The 22,450-nt window shown below is 39.8% G+C and overlaps 1 protein-coding gene across 2 annotated transcripts in view; it reads right to left on the reverse strand.

The window, feature by feature from the left end:
* Positions 1-22,450, reverse strand: part of akap6 (A kinase (PRKA) anchor protein 6) — a 114,371-nt gene that overhangs the window by 17,219 nt on the left and 74,702 nt on the right. For both annotated transcript variants that reach the window (XM_057343893.1, XM_057343892.1), the window contains exons 10-11: positions 5,500-5,646; positions 1,853-2,095 (exon numbers count right to left, since the gene is read on the reverse strand). In XM_057343893.1, coding sequence (XP_057199876.1) covers positions 1,853-2,095; positions 5,500-5,646 — 390 coding nt within the window. The remainder of the gene's footprint in view (positions 1-1,852; positions 2,096-5,499; positions 5,647-22,450) is intronic.

Here is a 22,450-nt window from a genome sequence, read left to right on the forward strand (position 1 = left end):
AATTTTTTAAAACAAATAACTACTTACTAATTTCGAAAGCAAACGCATTAAGATATCCTAGCTACAGTAGTTTATTGTTACATCATCAGATCCATTTTACAAGCCAACATTATATAAGAGCCACAAAGTAATATAAAAAATACAAATAAGACAACCTTCAGACGTTAACTTTGCTATCAAATTTTTAAAATACAGTATTAACAACATGAACTAATATTTGATTTGGACATCAAACAACTCAGTGCTTCCACACACTTCATTCATAAAAATAAACGCAGTTTATAATAATACTATTGGTTTATTATATTAGCAGGGGCGGCGCTAACTAACTAAAGGGGCTGAAGCCCCGCATGTTTTCAGTAAAGCACTGATTGTTTTTATTACCATTCCCTGTACGATTCACTTAGGGGCTGTTCATATTTTGCGTCTTTCGCGTGCGCAAGTTTGTTATTTTAAATGTAGAAGCGCGACAAGTGCACTCAAATAGAGGGGCCGTCGCGGCGTGCATGTCATGCGACACGTTCTTTTTTCCTGGCGTGTTCGTGCTAAAAATCTATATATTCTTTGCTGGAACCTTCACGGCGAGCGCGGCTTATGGTTGCTTAGCAATGGCAGAAGTTACGACAGCGCAAGCTCCCGAGCGCTTTGACGAGAAAACGTGCGGCTTGCGTTTTTCACATGTTTTTAGACACATAAGTGTATTCTGACACATAAATGGATGTCTCTGGGCTAAGCCCCGGATATCCACTCTCCCTAGAACCGCTCCTGGCTATAACCGATCTGCATATGGTTTTACATTTCCTGTGCTTTCCTGTGGCTCAGAGGTTAAAGCATGGCGCTGGCAACGCCAAGGTCAAGGGTTCGATCCCAGGGGATTGCACATAGCTAGAAACAAATGTATAGTACAATGCAATGTAAGTCGCTTTGGATAAAAGCGTCTGCCAAATGCATAAATGTAAATTGACCAAAAATCGGCAGATAAATATCAGCGGCTGATATACTTCCGCATAGTTACGTAACTCAAATTATTACACTTAAGTCAAAACTAGTTGATGCTTGCCTGTCCACCAGACAAACATCTTATCAACTACAGCACATCCCTCTTCAATGAGACAAAAGTTACTGAAGCTTAGACTGCAAGTACAAGCAGATATTGTGCCTTAGCAAGCACCTCTAATAACAATACTTTTTAAAATCATTGTAATCTGCAATAGAGTTTTGAGCTGTCCTAAATCCCTCAGCAGTTTAAACTGTACAGTTTTTATTCTGCATTAAGATATCGTAAAGTTAAGATCACACCATTCAGCCAATTCATGCTTGAGAGCAACCACTAAAAAGTGCATGTAATCATTCTTTTTCTTACTTAACCCTCATGTTGATCTGTTTAGTGCAATGGCAGAACTGCCCATAAAAATCACACGTGTCGATATTTCCAATCCATATATTATTCTTTTCTCTGGATGTTTTTTGTGAAATCGATGCAAACCGTTCTGGCAGCGTGCCTTTTTATCAAAGAGTAAAGTCATGCTTCTTGTTCATTCAGCCCTGTGAATATTTAACGCTTTTCTACACTTGTGTTTTTCAGTCACTGGGTGAAATGTAATCATCTGGGCTACCTGTGTTTTGACACGTCTTGATGAATACTCCAAGCTGTTTCTCAGGATTTTAACTCAAATAATTATTTCATATAGATTTTCAGTCAGGAGATTTGACGGGTGCTCTTGCCCTGAATTTATTAAAAGACCGCGGCTCCAGAGAAGCAGGGTTACTTTCAGAAGGAGGTTCTTTACTATATAAGCACTTTTCTTTCTTTGTATTTCATTGTACATGTAAATGCAAATGTACTGCTAACCTTAAAGTGCTGCAGCTGTTTGCTGTCCTGCGGGCCGTGTTGTTGATCTTGGGCATCCTCACACTGCTCTGCTTCTGGTCTGAGGTTCAGATTAAAGATGAAGAGCTCGGTTTCTCTCAGCCAGATCTTTAACTCTTTTATCCGGGTCTCCAGCTGGGTCACCATCCTGTTGGTGTCCGGAGACAGAAGATCACGCTGGCTATGACGGCCCATGCTGGGTTCCACATGTTCCGCTAGGGTTTTCTGATTGGACGCAAACAGAGATGTCACACAGGACCGTATGAGCGCAACACAAACACAACAGAACATCCTTTCTGCGAATCAACCATTGTTTAATAATATGTCAAATAATACCACGGTATCAATAGTATTTTATGTGATATATACTATGGTGGTACATTGATGCAATAAATAGTATCACTTTTGCGTCATATCGCTCGTTCTGTTTGAAAGCAATAGTTCCCAAAAATGAAAATTGTCATCATTTGCTCACCGTCCAGTTGTTACAAACTTGTATACATTTCCTTGTTGTGCTGAACACAAATTAAGATATTTTAATGAAACTTTGTTACCAAGACATTTTGGGTCACCATTCACTTCCATGGTAGTCAATGGTGACCCAAAACGGCTTAGTTACAAACGTTTTTGTGGATTTGCTCTATAAACTGATTATTTTTATTTCATATGTTTCAATTACGTGTGCAAATAATTTTGTAAATGTTTATAAAGGATGACTTACTCATATCACAAGATGCATACATCAATGCATACACTTAAAAAACAGCAAACATAAATGCAATGGCAAGATTTATTATGATACAGAACATGATTCATTCTTATTATTGTGTTCATTTGACAAGTGAGATTTGGAGAAGACTGTGTATCCAAACCGCCTCTATACGCTCCTGAAGTCTCTGATAACGGTGTTTGATCTGATGGGTCTGAGAGGGTTAAAATCTCATCACACAAAGTGACATTTTACAGCAACATTCAAATGTTTGTTGAATAGCAAACAATCAACCGCAAAAAAACTACACCAATGATTTCCGAAATGGTCCCCGCTGAACAATTTTCCTCCACTGACAGCGAGCGAACAGAGACCCATGCTGAGCATTGTGTGTGTGTGTTCCTCCACCTGCATAGCAATCGCACTTTTGGAGACGGAGTGCAGGTTGAACCCTGTATACCGAGATGGCAATTGCAACCGCAAAACACGCCATTATCCAATTAATACACACACTGGCTGCCGTAATTGTCCTTCCTTTATTTGTGCCGTGTGTCAGAAGCTGGAATGCAAACAGATGTGATTATGACGGCGCTATGAAGTGGCTATTTCAGCATGCGGATTCAATTAAGTTCTCGGGGTTCCACCGCACACACACTCCGGCCCTTTATTAACGCATCTGTGTTCCGCTCCTGTCAACACAGTGTTTAAAGAGGAAAATGGGCAGCTCTGCTCTTTGATGAGAGATGGTTTTAGCTTTATGGTGCAAATGGACTCTTTCGGCCAATAACTAATTTCGAGGTTTTCCACAAGCTTGACTGGGGCGAAATCAGACCTTATTGTCATTTTATGAAGCCAATGATGGTTGCATGTTAGAGTGCTTTTTGTGAGACCAAAATATACAAAATGCCATGTAGCGTGTTGAGTAGAGAGTGATGCATGATGACACTTTCTTACTTTGTCATTGTGTTAGCAGCGCAACGTTTCAAATCAAGTTTATTTTTATAGCGCTTTTTACAATTTTACAAAGAAAACATGTTAAACAAAAATAGAATAAAAAAAGACATACAATAGCCCTAAAGAGTAATATGAAATAGTGAAAGTACATAAATCAAATACTTACACAAATGCATAAATGTAAACGCAAAGCAAGTTTAAGTCTCGCTCTTGGTATTTGCTAAATACTTTTCAAGGTCTACAAACGTAAATAGTGTCAAATATATTTCCTTTGATTTCTACAGAAAATGTATTCGCTGCCCAAAACTTGCAGTTCTATGAACTAGTGCATATGATTTCTATAAGCATCTGTTTGTTTGTACCTCTGTCTCTCTCGCTCTCATTTTATGCCACTGTCCTTTCCACTCATTTGAATACAAATCATTTGACTAGCATCAATGGAATCCAGATTTAGCCATTGTGTTTTCTCTGTGTAACAAATGTCTCGGTGGGAGGTGAAGTCGATGCCCTTGGAGGGTCACGCAGCGAAAAAACAGGAATTTATTGCCACTTTATTTTGTTCGGGAACAGTTTGCAATCATAAATTCTTCATAAGCAGAATACTTCAGAGAATGGTCTGTCTTCATAAATATATACGACAGAGGACATCAATTTCATTTAATTCACAATTTGTGTCAGCACAGCAGATGCCAATGGCTGGCTTGATAGGCTTGTTTAATATGCAATGGAGGCGGCATAATGCTGAGGTGCGGGCGCGCCAGCGCTCGGATTGAACTCTACGCACCGCTGTCGGTTTATTCCTGTCGCACGCGCGCTAGAAAGACGCCACTCATCGCGTATCGATGGTTAGCTGGAATTAACACTTGATGGAAGAAAGCTAGTTGTGTGAAACTCTACAAAAAACGTGTTTTAGATCAAAGGCCGTTATGTTAATTATGAGAAGCTCTGCAGTCGAAGCACATCAATGTGACTGAACATGTTTGCACTGTATTAGCAAAGATTACATTTTTTAAATGTAATTAGTGTCTAAGAGCTGCAAAAGCTGGTTGTTTAAAGCAGTGCTTCTCAAACTTTTCCGTCGTACGGCCCCCCTTTGTGTAGAATGCATCGCTTTGTGGACCCCCTTATAAAAACGTATCATCTTAAACTTATAATTTAATTAAACCAAAAACCAATTCTGTTATACAATGCTGGAACATCAATACTTTTGGTTGGTGGTCCTATTTTTCCGTTGTTTGATTACATAAAATTATTACATTAAAATAAATGTCTTTATTTTATATAATGCCACAAAATCTGTGCCCCCCTGGATCCATCTTGGGGCCCCCCAGTGGGCCACAGCCCCCAGTTTGAGAACCACTGGTTTAAAGTCATGCCGTCGCACAGAAAAAATGTCACTTTCGACTAAGGATAAAAGTATCTGCTAAATGCTTAAATGTAAATTTCACTTTTTCCAGTATTTTAGAAAAATAAAATGCTTAAAAATAGAAGAAACTGCAACGGTATGATAACATTACAAGCATTAAGACTGCAGAGATTAAATTTTTATAATAGCTCAAAAAAGCTCTTTAATATCAACTATGCCAGAAAAAACAGGGTATCTTTGTATCCATGAAGAACCCATATATAACAAAGAGAAACAAAAATACATGAGAGACATTTACTCTGACAATCTCTCAATCTCTCTCGGTGTCTATTTCGGTCTGGTTCGCCTCTCAATGTTTCCCTCGCTCTCATCTCAGCGGGTGCTCTGGTTCAGGGAAAGATCATTCTCAATGTGGGATGCTCACCTGTATCAGGAAGCACTTTCTCTCTATAAAGAAACCTCGACTGATGTGCTGCTTTGAGTCTTTTTAAACAGCGATTAACAGTGGTTTTCCGAACAGGTTTCATATTCCCCTTGTTCTGAGATGTTGCAGCTCATGTTCATACAGTGGGGAGTGAACACAGACAAGTCAAACCTCACCTCCAGTTGATCCCATTTGCTTCTAAGGGCACTCAGTTGACGGTCGAAGTCGGCGGGCAGTTCGACGCCGCTTCTCTTCAGAGATTCGGACCAGCCTAGAAGTTGGGTTTTCTTTGGAAGCCACATGGACATCTCCACACTGTTTCCCTTTAGACACAAACACAGATGACAGAGTCAGAAGAGTCCAATTTGCATTTTTATAGTTTTGTATATATGTACTTTCAAAGTCAAAAAGAGCTCCAGTGGTTTTGCATCAGGACCCGGACTGCGCATCAAGTGGCGACCCAACCATTATTGTTTGTTTAAAAGACAACAAAATATTCACCCAAAATGTCTTTTTAAAACATTCCTGCAAAAATATAAAACCCAGAGCAAACAGTAATAGTTAATGGACTATAATCTCTATAGAAAACTAACATTACATTAACATTTACATTACATTAACATTTACATTACATTAACAAAAAATAACATTTGTTATAATTTGAAGATTTCGTTTGAACAACGCTGGACCAGCATACAGTAAAAGATGAAACTGCTATCCGACAACTTTTCTCGGTTAATTTCTCTCTTTTCTCCATCTCCCTCACTCTCTCTCTCTCTCTCTCTCTCTCTCTGTCTCCCCATTTCATTTTCTGCATCAATAGCTACTTGATTCTAGTTTTCGGTTGTCATTTATCATTATGGCGGATGCGCATTTAAATATTTAAATGTGCTGTTTTTCCCCCCTTCCCTCGCTGTCATGCGGCCAGCGTTCATTTTTCACTGTCGTTTGTTTTGATGGAGATGATATCACATCCTTTTAAATCATTCATCCTTTTCGGTTTTTAATAGCGGTCGCCAAACTAAAGACGCGCCCTCTTTAAAATAAAGGAGATTACACAATTTGTTTGTTGACAGCAAATATTGATTTTAAGTCCACCCATTGGTTTAAAAAATGGCATGTTATTGATGGAGAACGCAGACGGAGGGAAGACAACCCGAGTAATTAGAATTCTGCAATGACGTGAAGTCGAGGTAAGTTAACCTTAGCTACGTGCACGGCTGACTTTCGACCCTGGAGTGAAGTTCCCCGTCGCAAGCTCGATACGTTGATTTACATAGCTAACCCTAGGAGACAGTGCCGGCTTGGTCACGCTAAAAACTTTATAGTCAACTGTGTAATTGACGTTGAGGGAAAACATATTCCAGGGCCAAAGGATGCCACGGAGGTGCAGGTGTGACGGTAATACATGATTCTGGCATCGCTCAGTTAACCTTGAGGTACGAAGCTTACCGGGGCGACGTGAAAACTTCCAAGACGAAAGTTTATTATGAAAAGCCGTTTATCCGTGTACAACAGGACACGCTTGCGCTCACTTAGAAAACTCCATGTTAGCATATACTGTAACCCGTCACTAACATTTCGACATTTTTTAGAGGAAATGCACTGGACAGTGATGCAAGAGTGGTTGCGGGCTGATTGCCAAGATGTTGCTATGTGGTTGCTAGGGCATCTCTAGGCTTTCTGGGTGACCTAAGAAAAAAGGGCTATTCTAAGGTAATCTTGTTACCTGTTCTCCACACGCTCCTTGAGGTCCTTAACAGAAATGGAAGCATTATCAATATGCTAAATAACTGCAAGAGTGAGCAAAGATGGTCGTAAAAAGTTGAAATATCAACAAGCCCTTGTAATTTTAATTTATTTCACATATTAATGAACGCGAGTCTGGAAATGTCAGCAAAAACGCAGTCACACATGAACACACTTAATGCGGTCTCGTAGATTCATCTTATCCGTTAAATTAAAGTTTGTTCAGGCTCTGTAACTTGTTGAGACAACAGAAGCAAAACTGCATGAGGTGGAGATGAGGTGTGTTTAAATCATTTAATGCTAACGTTCGCACATGAATTCTCAGGACGCTCACGGACTACCTCGTCTGATTCTCTGCCGTCTCTAAATCAAAACGGAAGTAATAACGTCTTTCCTTAGCCCTGAAAGTGAATCTGCAAGTGTAAAAAGATGTCCATTTTGGGCTTCTCCGATTACCCGCTGAAGCGGCCGCATTAGATGTTTTGCACGAAGGACAGGGAATCCATTTTCGAAAAAACCTGAATATGCATCAGTCACATGGAAACCTACGCCGGGAGCCGATGAGCTACAAATTGACTCAGAGGTACAAAATATGGAATTTGATATGCTTTCATGATACGGAGCTGAATGAAGCTGGGAAAACTGATAATTACTTAATCAGTTTGAGGCCTTTTCATATCTTGCCAGCATCCTTGATGTCTGTAATTCGCTCTAGATGGAGAGCCGGGCGCGGGGAGGAGGAGAGGAAGCGGCGAGAGGGGGAAGAAGCCGGGGTAGAAGAGGCCCATTGATGGAAACTCGGTGCAGCTGAGGAGGCCGAGCCAAACTCTCAAAGATGTGTGAGCGCCGGGCTTGAAAGACCAGGAAGTAAAAAGCTACATATTTACTTTAAAAGGGGGGGAAACGTGAAGCCTCCATTTGGATGCGATTCCTTACTGTTTATGCAAAACAGACGGCTTTTTTCTCTCGTTGTGAAAAATCACTTTGCAACGAAAAGGGATCGGGGCGGTGGGGGTCTGTTCAAACCGCCTTGAACAAAAGTCCTTGAAACACTGTTAATTGTCACCATGGTGACTGGAAGAATAAGCCATTTTACAACTGGTTTAGAACGTTGGTATTGAGTCGAGCGCTTTTCGTTTTTTTTTTACCGGGCTCTCTTCTCTCTGTTTAAGAACAAGGTGGGCAGTCACTGTGTGGTCAGAGAGGAACACAGGAGAGTTTCCACCAGCCTTTCCAGACCTCGGCTGGCATCAGGAGCTTTCTTAAGGGACGGGGGACAAAATACACTTCAAAAATGTTGTCAAAATGCGATGAGTGGCAACAAATTGCGCAGACAATGCTATCGTTCACGACGACAAGAAAAAGTTGAGCGCAGAAAAAACGATGTCACGCTCTCACAACCGCAAAAATGTTAGCCCATGGGATTCTGGGAATGCGCTCTCTCTCGCTGTTATAATAGCCAGCAATCTGCAAAACAATACAGAGCGCAGAGGAATTTGAGATATTCACTCGTCTCTTGTCATGTTACACAGATTACTAGTCACAATGAGAAATAAAAAAAAGTTATACAACCAGGATGTTAACTCTGGAAGATTTATTATGCAAAAAAGATCTGGATGGTTTGTTACGAGCTCGCCGTATGCTTACCAAGCTTACGGTTTCATTTGGGTCAACGTATGGGTCACAAATTACACCCCGTTTGATCAAAATAAAGCCTATTTTCAGGACTATAAAAGCTGTAGTCTGTATCATTTGCCTCTATAGCGCCATCTCTGTTTGAAACATAAAACTGCATGTTACTTTACTGTATCTATACATGTCAAATGTATAAAGAAATTTCACATAACAGTTATTTTGGGGAAATACATTGTTTAGAAAATGATGTCACATCCTGTGTGTGGATGTTTTTTCTTAATACAAAATATAACATATTTATAATACATAATATTTTGATCATATATAATATTTTAACTCCTTAGAAATTAGCCATATTGAATTGTATCAATTTTATATTGATTTAATGTTATCATCACACCACAAGTAACGTTGGCCCTCTCGCGCTGATCCGCTTGAAGTTTATGGTTGAGACGTGTTGTTCTTTTTCAGCCTCTCCTTCTGCCCCCTCACAAGGCTTGGTGGTGACCCCCATAGGAAGCCCATGCCTAATGCCATTGAGTGATGAACAAAGGCACTATTTATCCGGGGCCCGGGGTCTGGAGCTCAGCTGTGAGTTCGGGGAGGAGGGGTTCTCACGGAAAGATACTCAAAGCCCATCTCTCCGCTGACCCTCTCTACACTGAGCGTGGCATTTTTCTTCACCAGACAAACACAAGAATAATGCAATCAGCCAAGAGCTTTAGGAGAGAACGGAGGCCTAAGATCTGTTCTGCTCGGCCCGGCTGCAACATAAAGCCACGGTGCCAGAAATCACAGCGGCAGTGCTGCTCGCAGTAGGGGAAAACTTTACGGCCCAAGAGTTTGCTGTTTTACAGCTCAGGACACTTAAATAAAACAACTGAGATCTCATTTAGGTATCAAGCTAATTTCTAGTGTTTCTACTACAAACTACAAACAGAAGTTGGTTAGTATTGAGTTCTCCGTAACCTGCTACCCTGCTAGAACTCCAAAAAGTAAATAGGTGTGAACGTGACGGATATCCCAACTCGGCAAGTAATTTTCCATGTAAATGAACGGCAGTTCGGCTCAATGAGTATAAGTGTGAAACCTTTGAAAAGAGAGCAAGAATTAAAATGTACAATGTCATTTAAAATTGGCAGAACTGGCCGGGTAAATTACATTTGAGGAATGCAGTCGCGTCCTTTCTTTTTGCTTATTCCATTTGCATTAACTGAAAATCATATCACACAGAGCATGTATTGTTAATTGGAGCCTATATTGCATTATCCCCACATAAATCAAGCGACAAATATTTAAATGATAAATGATGAATAGCAAATTCACTAATGGCGAATCATAAAACAATCTTTTTTAAGTATCCTTCATTAATAATTTAATTCCAATTATTTCGGTAGTACAGAATGGGGTTTGGAAAGCTGAAGTTGCTGGATTGGGCCGCCTGCTTGTGACCGATGTGATAATAATGGAGATTTATTTGTGTCTTGAACCAAGGATTGAGAGAGAGAGAGTTTGGGAGAAAAAGCAAGAGCTGTGAGAGAAGGTCAGAGAAAGCAAGAAATTAAGAGAGAGAGGGATGTTTCCCATCTGATAGCCCATATAGAGGTATGCTCGTCCCACAACGTGCCACAGATCTCCACTGAGAGAGACCGACATGAAATAAAAACAAGACGGGAAGAAAAATAAGAGAGACCAAAACATATCCCGAAGGAAAACTGTATTGCTCAGGGGTTGCTCTATCAAAGCCCAGGAGACAAAACGGAGACCCAACGTGGCTCAAATGTTTACATTTGTGGGGAAAAACAAACGAGATCAAGCAAAAGTGAAATACACTATGCAAATGTTGGTGAATCTCATGAAACTCAAAAACCTGGAGATGGTCCTCACTGCAGAACACAATATCCAGGGGGCGTGGTTGGATCCAGATCCAACTCCTCCCACTTTATACACTTAGCCGCAGTTTGGAGAGTTAAGTTGCAACGTTTGCTCTTATCAGTGTAAACGTAATTTAGTGTACGCCTGTAAGTAATGATAACAGTTATGTTAAAACTACCCTGAACCTTAATCTAATAAAATATGTTACGGTTAATACCTTAAGAAATAAAGTTTGTCTTCAGCGAGTTTGTTTTTCCGTCAAAAGAATAACTTTAGTTACGACTCAATGCGGAAATGGTAGAGCAACAAAAAAGATGCAGTGGGAGGAGACTGGATCCAGCGTCGACCAATCGCAATGCAATAGGAGGAGACTGGTTCTGGATCCAACCTTGCCCCCGGGATCTCACTTAACATTTGTAAAAATAAATAAATTCTTTATGTTGTTCTTTTTATTAGAGTAAAATACATCTTGTTTATAAGAATCATAATTAATAATGTTGAGATAGTAATGATGCAAATTAAAAACAAACTCGACAGCATTGCATGCATTACATGAGAATCTGATGTGAAAACATGCACCCTGAATAAAACGTAAGTTACTTTCAATAAAAGCATTGCACGAAAGCATAAGTGAAAATGTGTTTGCCATCAAACACAAAATAAAATCTAACCGTAAAAACAGGCTACATTTTCTTTAACCTGGACATGAGATTCACCAAGATATACTGCAGCTCACATCTGTCCTAAAGTCTCTCCGGAGAAAAATCCCCAAGTCACCAAACGTCTTAATGTGATCGTGTTTTGCAATATGTACTGTAACAGCTTCTTGAAAATTTGGCCATGTAATTTCACCACTTTATGAAAAGGACATAACTATTTGTGTAATGTGATAAAAAGGAAAAAATAAACCCTCAGTGGTGCGTCGGCGGTGTAATCGTGCGTCGGGTACACGAGGGCCAGATCACGAGCTGTAATGACGGATGGAGTACACTCGTTTAATGCTCCATCTCTCCGTTCCTCAGGGGACTGTGCAACTGTTTCTGGAGACTCTCTCCAAACAGCAGGTGAGACAGGAATCCCCTACGGCTTTCCACAGCGCTGGAGCCAAAGCACATCACAGTCAGACGGTCAGATTCTCTCATAGCATCACCACTGCGAATCACTAACATCTAACACTTCTCCGTGACCTCTTCTGAGCTTCTCTCAATCAAGGGTCTTCAACCAGGTCAAGCATTTCAAGATCTTCTCTGAGAGTACACGTGTGTCTGTAAAATCTAAGCTGTGTGTTTCTGCGGCACGCAACAGCACCTAATGAGTCGGGACATAGAGCGGTCACCATCAGGACCACCTTCAACCACAGAGATGATCTTTAAACACCTTATACTCCACGTCGATGTCTTTGAGATACTATTTATACATTTTTGAACATTTATTGAGAAATACATCTCAATGTCATGTCACTCCTCTCCTGTTTGTGTGTTGTATAACACTGCTCGTATGAGCGTGTGACAGCTGCACGATGTGCGTTTGTGTGTGTGTCTATTTCACCGCCCGTTCAATGAAACAGAAAACACAAACCCAGCCAAAGCGCAGTCAGAGAGGAAAACATCAAGTGCAAAGAGCCGTTCTCTGCGAGAGCTGTCCGTTGCTGTGGAGGACGGTCCAGCATCCTGGAGACGAGCCAATGAAACAACAGGGAAGCGGGACAACAACACAGCGCTCTGCCAGCCGTCCAACATGACATCACTGCATTAAAATGCCATTATGCCTCCTATTGAAAGGAACAGCCGAACGCACATAAAGACAGAGTTATTTGCTATATTTTCCGACTGACGCAGTAAATCGCCGCATGCTCATCGCTGCACGTCTCTCTCTCGTCTCATCTCCCATAGCCTTAACGCCTCGAGACTATTTGCCCACAATTAGAGCGCCGCCCCCTTCCTGCCCCCTCGGCTTTCAACTCATGTGAGTAAACTTTCCCAAAGCCCCACAGTGCGTTCTTCAAGGCGAAAATGCTAATGTAGATTAATTTCCTACCGCCTAGCTACTGAAAAATTATTGTTTTTTAGAGAGTGGCGAGTGAGAATGTACTATATCATATGTATTAACACAATATTAAAAATGATGTTCATGTATAATTGTTTTATAATGGGAATTGTCAATTCACCAAAACTTGTTTACCAAAGCATTCGAATAATAATGCTTATTCCACATTCATTTGATTTCTCTTTGTCATCCTGATTATAAAAGTTCATTGTATAGAGACAATGAGAAGCAGGATTCATTATTTCAGCTGTATGATCTGAATCACATTGGCGGAAAATGAGAGAGAGAGAGAGAAACGTTGGAAGCTTGGCTTTGTTAATTAACCTCAGAACGAAATCCCAGCTGTGAATTTCGCCCAAGCTCACATCCTTGTAAATGATATGGCTTCTCCTTGTCAACAGCCATATTTGTATGAGTGAATAATGCATGGGCTATAACAGGACGCCATCCGAAATGCTGACTACAAAATATTCATCTCGTCTCAGATTCACTATCTCAAGGGTCTGATCTGTAGAACAGAGCACCCCGAAACTAATGCAACATTTATTTGGGGAAACGCTAACAAATTTGACTATTTTCTCAAGGAAATTGACAAAGCACGATTTGAATATATTTTGAAGACGAGAACTCTTCTCATCTACATACAGGGAATAAACTAAAGAAGTGTTTGAGAGTAAACGCAAGTGTCTCGCTGTGTGTGTGTGTGTGTGTGTGTGTGTGTGTGTGTGTGTGTGTGTGTGTGTGTGTGTGTGTGTGTGTGTGTGTGTGTGTGTGTGTGTGTGTGTGTGTGNNGTGTGTGTGTGTGTGTGTGTGTGTGTGTGTGTGTGTGTGTGTGTGTGTGTGTGTGTGTGTGTGTGTGTGTGGTTTTTAAAAACCTGGTTCTTAATGGGCTCGGGATGTTGGTAGTGCCATCTAGTGGTTTGAGAGGTGTAATGCATTACATTGACATAATGAAATAAAGATCTGAAATAAAGCTCGTTTTCTCTCCGTTTTCCTCTTGTTCTCTCGTTCCTTTTCTCTTCTTGTTTTTTCATCTCTTTCTCTTCTCTCTGTCTCTCATTTTTCTTTCTTTCGTTCTCTCCTTTCATCTGGTTCTCTCATTTCTTCTCTCCTATATATTCTTCTCTTTCTTGCCGCTCGTGTTCTCTCATCTTTTTCTTTCCCCCATATTTTCTCATCTCCTTCTCTTCCTCTTCTTCTTTTCCCATCTCTTTCTCTCCGTTCTCCTCCTTCCCGTTTTTTCATCTCTCTCTCCTCTTTCCTTCCCATTCTCTCATCTGTTTCTCTTTGCCTCTCTTTCTCTCATCTTCTCTCCTTCATCTTTCTCATCCTCTCATTCTGTCCTACCATCACCTTCTTTCTTTCCTCTCGTTCTCTCGTCTGTTTCTATTCTCTCCTCTCGTTCTCTCATTTCTTTCTCTAATTTTGTCATCTCAACAATCATGACATGACAATCAACAATCAATACATGACAATCTCAACTGTCATGTATTTCTGCCTCTCGTTCTCTCAACTCTTTCTCTCCTCCTTGCTCTCTCGTCTCTTTCTCTCTTTTCTGCTTCCAATTTTCTCATCCGCTTCTCTTTTCCCCCTCCTCTCGTCCTCTCATTCTATCCTACCCTCACATTCTTTCCTATTTTCTCTCATTCTTTCATCTCTCTCTCTTCTCTCGTCCGTTTCTATTTTTCTATTCTTTTTCTTGCTTCTTCCCTCTTTCTCTCCTCCCGTTCTCTCGTCTCCTGCAGCAGCATCTCTGGGAATCAAACTCTGAGCATATATTTGACCAGCTGGTTGACTTCAAGCCTGTCAGCGCTCATAAAAACGTTGGCAACAACACTCATGTCTATTGGCTGCTCGTGTTTCTTGAGTTTTGAGTTCATGAAGAATAAAGACGGTTGGTGTGAACAGGTGCGGTCTGAACAGACAAAACTCAACAGAATCAGGTGGTTGCTAGAACACTATCAAAAGAGCCCGAACACTATATGTCAATGGTTCAAACTCCGCTGATACTCACGTTTTATATCTCTCTCATATGACGGATTCAGTTGATGAATCTCTGAATGATTTCAATCAGGTGGTAAATAAGAAGACTTAAAAACATGCAGAGCTGTGCATCTCCGGAATCACTGCTGGTCTGTGAATATGACTTGGGTCCCTTCTTTAATGTAAATCTATGGGATTGTTTGCCTGTTTCATCACATGACCGATCATTAAGTGAGGTAATGCATTAGCTTGTCCATAAGGACCATAAAGAAGTCGCTGGCCAGTCACAAAAACTCCATTCAAGTGTTGTTATGGCAACACCACAGCAAATAAACGTGTCTCTATCTCAATAGATATTAAATGATGAAGCCTGTCGTCTGTTAGGATGCACACATACACACACTTAATATATATCAAAATTTACTTTGGAGTTTGCTTATGCAAACGTCACTTGAACCCAGCAAGACTTATGTCTGTCCTACTTTACAGAGTGAGTGAGTGTGTGTGCGTATGTGTGTGTGTGTGTGTGTGTGTGTTTGCGTGTATGTGCGTATACGTGTGTGTGAAACTGTGTGTGCTTGTATACATGGTTTACGAGGACACAAAACTGTGTAATAACATGTCTATAACAACGTAAACATGGTTTACGGGGACACTTCCTGTGTCCTCGTAAACTAAAATGCCTAAAAAACATACTAAATGATAATTTTTTTAAAAGAAAAAAAGACAAAGGTTTTATGTGATATTAGGGTTAGGGTTAGGGGTTAGAGTTAGGTAATAGAATATACAGTTTGTTCGGTATAAAAATCATTACGTCTATGGAGAGTCCTCGTAAACCACATATGCAAGTATGTGTGCGCGTGTGTGTGTGTGTGTGTGTGTGTGTGTGTGTGTGAAACTGTGTGTGATCTGAATGTACATGTGTGTGTGTGTATCTCTGTGTGTGCGTGTGTGTGTCTGTAATCTGCATGTATGTGCTGTATGTGTGTACTGTATGTGTGTGTGGTATGAAGGCATTTTGTACAGTACTGTCCGACGTCCTTTGTCTAAAATTGACTTAAAAATAATTTCGCCAATTAATAACAATTATAAATGCAACTGTAACAAACTCAATGTGAAATAGTCACATTTTTAAAAATTCAGCCGCAGGCCATGAAAAAACTAATTTTTTAAAAAAACTAAAAAAGCTCATTTAAAATAATGAAAAACTTCAAAAAGAGAAAAAGTTAATGTCTATGTTATTTGTAAACTACCCATGTGTCTGTCTGTCTGTGTGCATGCCTGAGTAATTCAGTTTTGGAGGGTGGCAAATAAAGCAGGTGTGTGTTAGTGTGTGTGTGGTCGTGCTGAATGAGTGTGTACCAATGGGGTGTCCTGCATTAGCGCTGTAATTAGTCAGCGTCCTGCAGAAAGAGCCACAGGCCCCAGCCGGCACCACCATAACAACTCGCGCACACAGAGACAGCAAACCTTCTCATTTTAACACACAAAACACCACACGCACACCCGTAATTCCCTTCAACCATGCCTCATGAGGGAGCATCTGAGAAGAGACATTGAGAGACGCTGCGGGGGGACCGAACGACCCCACATCACACGCCAGCCAATTACAAACCACAAAAAAGCTGAATATTCATGGATATGTAATCCATCTGAGAGGGATTTAAAGGCGCAGCCCGGGAACAATGGACAAAGCTCTTCTGTGACCTCAGTTAAAGAGACAGTTCACCCAAAAATGACCCATATTTCGACACAAGTGCTAAATTTCATGTTTACTACAACAGCCGTTTGATATCGCTGATGCCAAACCTGGCAAGACTCGTCATGAGGCGAGATGATTTTCAATCTGTGCCACACAATAAGCTTCAGTACGGCTTCTTAGCGCACATGCTACATGGAGGGCCATGACGTCAACCTTTACATCGACAGTCTAGGTATCAGAAAAACATTTGCTTGAGGAGCTGGAGACCTTGTAAAGGAACAGAGGCAGCAGAACATGGCACATTATTTATTACACAACCCTGGTAAAGGCATTCTGCAGAAACCAGGGCCTTAAGACAGCTAGTGTGGTGTCTATCGTTCTCTCTTTCTCCCTTTCCCTGTCTGCATCCCTCTCCGTCTCTCTGATGTTACTCCTCACCTTCTGTCATCCTTTCCACTTTCTCCAGGTGTCTCCTCCTTCGCTTCTATCCCTCCTTTCAATAATTCATGGGGGGTGAGGACTGTATGACTGTCTCTCCTGACAAACCGCATTTCTCTGCATCAGATCTTCACGTTGCGCATAAATCTGGCCGGTCTAACAGACACGGAGCGGAGAGCCGCGGTCTTTATTCACGCCTAATGTTGATTGCCAGGGAGGGAGGGGCGGTCTGGCGGTCACGACTGATCTTAGAACAGCACTTTGACCAGGGGCAGAGCTTGATCCCAGTATCACAGGCTTGTTGCATCTCTCCCCTGTGGAATGTATCTCGCTTTTTTAATGCCTGTACGCATCGTGAGCAGCCATCTGGTGTATACACACATACACATACAGTACAGGAACGCATGGGGTAAGAAAGGATGGAGGAAAATTAGGTAGAGAGAGAGCGAGCTTTTCCATGTTTTATGGAAAAATCAAGTCCACACACCAGACGTTTGAAAGTCTGTCAAGTGATCAGAAACAGGCGTTAGGAGAACACAAGGACTGCTGTGTGTTAGCTGCACAATATGTGTCTGCCTGTCACAACAACAGAGAAAACAATGAATCTGCCCTGACATGATGTTTCCAATATATTATGTACATAACATGATATTATTATATCCCTTTATTCTGCAACTTAAATGTATATTTTACTTTTGTAAATCTTTGTTTAAACTATACTCTGGATTGGATTAACTTTATTGTCCATTCTGTTTGTCACAGAGCGGAAAATTGTCTTTGACACTGGTGGCATGGTTCAATACATTGACATAAACATTACACATATCAACTCCCCAATTCCGCAAACACATAATCAATAAAATCACAAAAAAAGAAAAAGAAAAAACAATACTCTATTTCTGTTTTCATATATTAACATATATATTAATGCTTTGGCAATACGAATGTACATTTTGTCATGGCAATAAAGCACACTTAACTTGAAATTGAGAGAAAGAGAAAGAAAGAAAATGTATTTTGAAAATAACTATTTAAAAATTAATTCAGAAATAGACAAATCTTCCACAATTTTATAAAACCTAAAATAAAACTCAACCAAAACTATTAATTTTACTAGAGTTAAAAACATTCAGTAACACTTTTCAATAACATTTACTCAATTTTATTCCTTCTAGGCTCCTACTAATATAAATTTAATAGAAATATAATATAATACTTTTTTTGGGACATAATACATTCCAAATAAAATTCAGTTATTGACAACCACAGAAAAAAAATGATAGTGATAAAGAGAAAAAATGAAAGAGACAGAATAAAACAATAAATAGGAACGCGAGACAGAGCAAAGATGAACAGAAAGATGAAAGGAAAAAAAGAAGGGAAGAAGGAAAGAAAGAGTACAGACAAACAGAAATAATGAAATAGAAAGAAAATAAAACAAGAAAAAGAAAGGTGAGATGATGAATGGAAAGAAAGAAAGACTCCTTAAATCTGTCAAGAGCTCACAAGCCCCCCCCTCTCTCTCTCTCTCTCTCTCTCTCCAAACACACAACTCCCACTTTCACTCCCACAAGATTTTTTACATATCAATACTTTAATGTAATATAAACGATACACCGTCTAATCAAGCTGCAAATGATTTTTAATGATGAAAACACTGTCACATCGCTCCTGCCCAAAGTGTACAGTACATGTCCTGTGATGACCAAAAAAACTGTTTACTTTATGAAGTGACACGGTTGCCTTGGAGACCAGAAGAGACACTAAAGCATTAAAGAAACTTTCCAGACGAAGTGAGCCAGAGACGGAGAGAGGAGGAATTTATTTACCCTATAGAAAGCATACCGGCCCAGAAGAGACACAAGAACACGGGCGTAATGGAACAGTACAAGATAAACAAACAATGCAATCAAACTCAGAAAATGTCCATTAGTGATTACCTACATTAGCACGTACTTACTGAGGCCATTGACAGTGTATATATGTGTGTGTGTGTGTGTGTGTTTATAGTGCTGTATGAGACCGCAGTGATTGTGTGTCCGAGGGTAATGACGCGTGCAGGTGCACCCAACAGTATCTGCACAATATTCAGCACATAACGTCTTTCGAAAGAGTCCTAAGATGGGGAAAGAGTCATTTGTGTGTTTGGATATCACAATTGTTTGGAATATACAGACGTCTTTGAAGGTGCCTTGTTGTAGTTGTATTTTAAGGCATCATCAATGTAGTGAAGTTCACGTACTGTAATGTCGGTTTGCTTAGGACATTAAGACCTATGAAGACAACAAAAACAACCTCACTAGGTCTTGATACGGAGTACTAAAATGTTCAGGGGAAAAAATTAAAAGGGAAGACACAAAGAACGAGATGGAAGGTAAAAGAGAGAGAGAGAGAGGGAGGGAGGCAGGAAAAGGTGCTGTGATGTTGTGATTCCCATTAAATACCACCTGCTCCGGCACCATAAAGCAGCAATGTGTCACACTCACACACAGCTTCTGTCGCTCCACCAAAACACACACACACACACGTCTGTTCCACTGCCTTTACACTCCTGACACACGTGAAAGAGTCTGAAAACATCCGTGCTCCATCACAAAGGAACAACAAAAAACGAGGATTCCTGACCTTTCCTGCCAATAGAAATCCAGCTGTGTTTGTACGAAGCTGTCAGTACAAGCACGGGTCATGTTTTGTACCAAAATCAAATGAAAAATATAAGGATTTATATTAAGTGTATATTTAAGTGTATATTAGACCATTAAGAACCAAAGCGTTTTCATCACATCTTACCAAACCCATCTCTTTCTTTTGTGAAACACATACAGAGTTACAGTATTTCTAAAAGAAATACCAAACTTAAATAAACCTATTCATATATATAAGTATTATTAATAAATATATTGACAAATAATAATAATAAAAAAAATAATAATACATTTCAATTATGGAGAACCTACAGAACTATAGGCTACGGGGGGGAACTCATTTTTTGTGTTTTTAAAAGTTTTTGAACACTTACTCACTTATATTTTTTCCACATTGTAGAAAAACCGTAAACTCATCAAAACTGTAGAATAACACAAAGGGAATTATGTGGATTATGTTTTGACAAAATCGAAACAAAAAATAAAACTTTTTTTGCAGAAATGTTCTCTTGCCATTTTCTTGGGGTTTCACAACCAGTGTTGGGTGTAACTAGTTACTAAGTAATTAGTTACTGTAATTTAATTACTTTTCCCTTGGAAAAGTAAAGTAAGGGATATTTTTCCTGTAATTTAATTACAGTTACTTTTGATGTAATTAAACTAAATACTCTGTGTAATACATGTGTGTGCAATGGTGGAACTGACATCAAAATTCAAAGTCTAACTTTAAAATTCCTGCTTTAATGTATAATTCTCACATTTGTAATACTTTAGTCAGTTAAAACTTCTTTATGCAGTTTAATATTATTTATTTGAATGAATTAAATAAGCCATTTCATGTCTATCCTTCAATCACTTAACTAATCAAGGTTGATATAGGACATAGAAAGTAATTAGTAATAAGTAATTAAATACTTTTTGGAGAGAGTAATTTGTACAGTAATCTAATTACACTATTGAATATGTAATTGCTAACTAGTAATTCATTACTTTTTCAGAGTAACTTACCCAACACTGTTCACAACAAGATGCTTTTTAAACAATTTTATAGGAGTTCCCATATATTCTGTGCTCTTACTGGCTGCTCTTTTTTCATTATTTAGATAATTTCATAAGTCATCCATTTCAACGTCATTTGTGCAAGTTTATACTTGCACAATTCGATTTTTGTCTATGAAACTAATTTCAGACATTTAAGCACACACCTTCAGATAAAAACCTTTTTATTATAATGACAATCATTTCACTCAAATGTTCACAAACTTTTGACCGGTAGTGTAAATTTAGCTAAAAATAAATTGTGGTAAGTAAATTTAAAAAATGAAGTCTAGTTAAACCTACTAGTTGTTTTTCAGTGTAGAGAGTCTCCTTTGAGAATAAATAACAGCATTGTACAGTATAGACCTGAATAGGCTAAATTGTCGTTATGCTTAATTTTTTTGTGAAATAAACCAGCTCGGCGGGAGAGAGCCATCAAAACACACAAGATCAAGTTTAAAGAGCTGCGACTCCAAACAGCAAATTAAGTTACTTTTGACAAGTTTTGACAGATCACGTAGCTCAACAAACAGGGTCACATGGGGAAAATGTTTCACGACAGACTTTTGATTTCGCATGCAAAAAGACAGATACCTCATAAAGCTGAGAGGTGTGACTCTCTTTCTCTGAATAAACAAACGCGAACATCTGCAGGGCAGCGTGGATGAGAAACGAGGGGAAAGTTTGGCTGCAGTCGGCTTTGATCATCGAGCGCATTAGCGCGTGTTAGATTAGACTGAGATGTGCTCGGCATGTCGGTGTGTGATGAAGGTGCTCAGAACGAGACGTTTTGAATGTTTTCCATGCATGAACTGCTAACAAGCCAACATCTGAGTGATGCTTGACACAAATATTCAACAACAATGAGAAGTAGGGAGTATTTCTGTGACTATAACTTGCATTTATGCATTTAGCTTTTATCTGAAGTGATCAACTGCATACAAGATCTGCACACCAGCACACTGAAACGAAACGTCTCTCTTTACGGCCAACTAAAGACGTGAGAACCGTCTTTATTATTATAATATAGGAAACTATATTTCCTCAGTTCTCTTACTGTAAGATATGACTAATGTCGGGGTCAGCGTGCCGATGAGAGGGAAGATTAGTTCTGACCTTGAGCGTGACCTCTGCAGGTTTAGAGGAGGGGTGGGGTGGCGCTAGCTCGCTGCCATTTCTTTCATCATTAGGGAGCTGTTTCCAGTACCAGGCGGGGTGGGTGGGGGGGCTGGATATTAATTTCATTTCTTTATGATTCACAATCTGTTCTTTTGAAATATGCCATATGCTCGGAGCAATTGGAGGATGAAGAGTGTCGGATTCAGTTCGATAAAGAACGGCTAAATGAGGCTGATTTACGCTCTATGCCTCACGGCTTTTTGCTTCCCCCGCGATAACCCGGCCCATGTACACACGAACCTCTCTCCAGATCAATCCAAAGTACAGTCCTGATAATGCAGCGAACCTCGCAAAAAAAAAACCCAGATAACTAACATAGTAGCCCAGTACATATTTATTAGCGAAGGTGGGCACGCAATCAATACCGAAGGAGAAATCAGCTTGTTTAAATCATGAACACACGTATTGACCTAACACAATACAGGCCACTTTATCTGAGACTAATAAAAATTCATGGACTGTAAACAGGGTGAAGTATTATCTCTCCTCCGCACTCCCTCTACTTTATTTTTCCTCGCTCTCGTTTCTCCAACGCGAACTTTTACTGAAACGTGTTAAAGTGACGGTCGAGCTCCGGGAAAGGACAAAGAGATTGAAATGCAAGACAATGATCTAATCTAGACGGCTTTATTGTAATATTCAACCGAGATCTGCTAAACCGGTTTAAAGGGATTGAAAGTCACGAGTCATTTGAGAAATCCTACCGTCTATAATTCACCATCGTTTCCAAGTTAAAAAAAAAGAAAGCAACACTGAAATTGTTGACATGGATTCTCTTAGTTTTATTTAATAATTATCATTTTATCCAACAAAACTTGAAACTCGAAACTTTCGCCT

The sequence above is a fragment of the Triplophysa rosa genome, linkage group LG10, assembly GCF_024868665.1.
Source record: "Triplophysa rosa linkage group LG10, Trosa_1v2, whole genome shotgun sequence".
NCBI classification, from domain to species: domain Eukaryota; kingdom Metazoa; phylum Chordata; class Actinopteri; order Cypriniformes; family Nemacheilidae; genus Triplophysa; species Triplophysa rosa.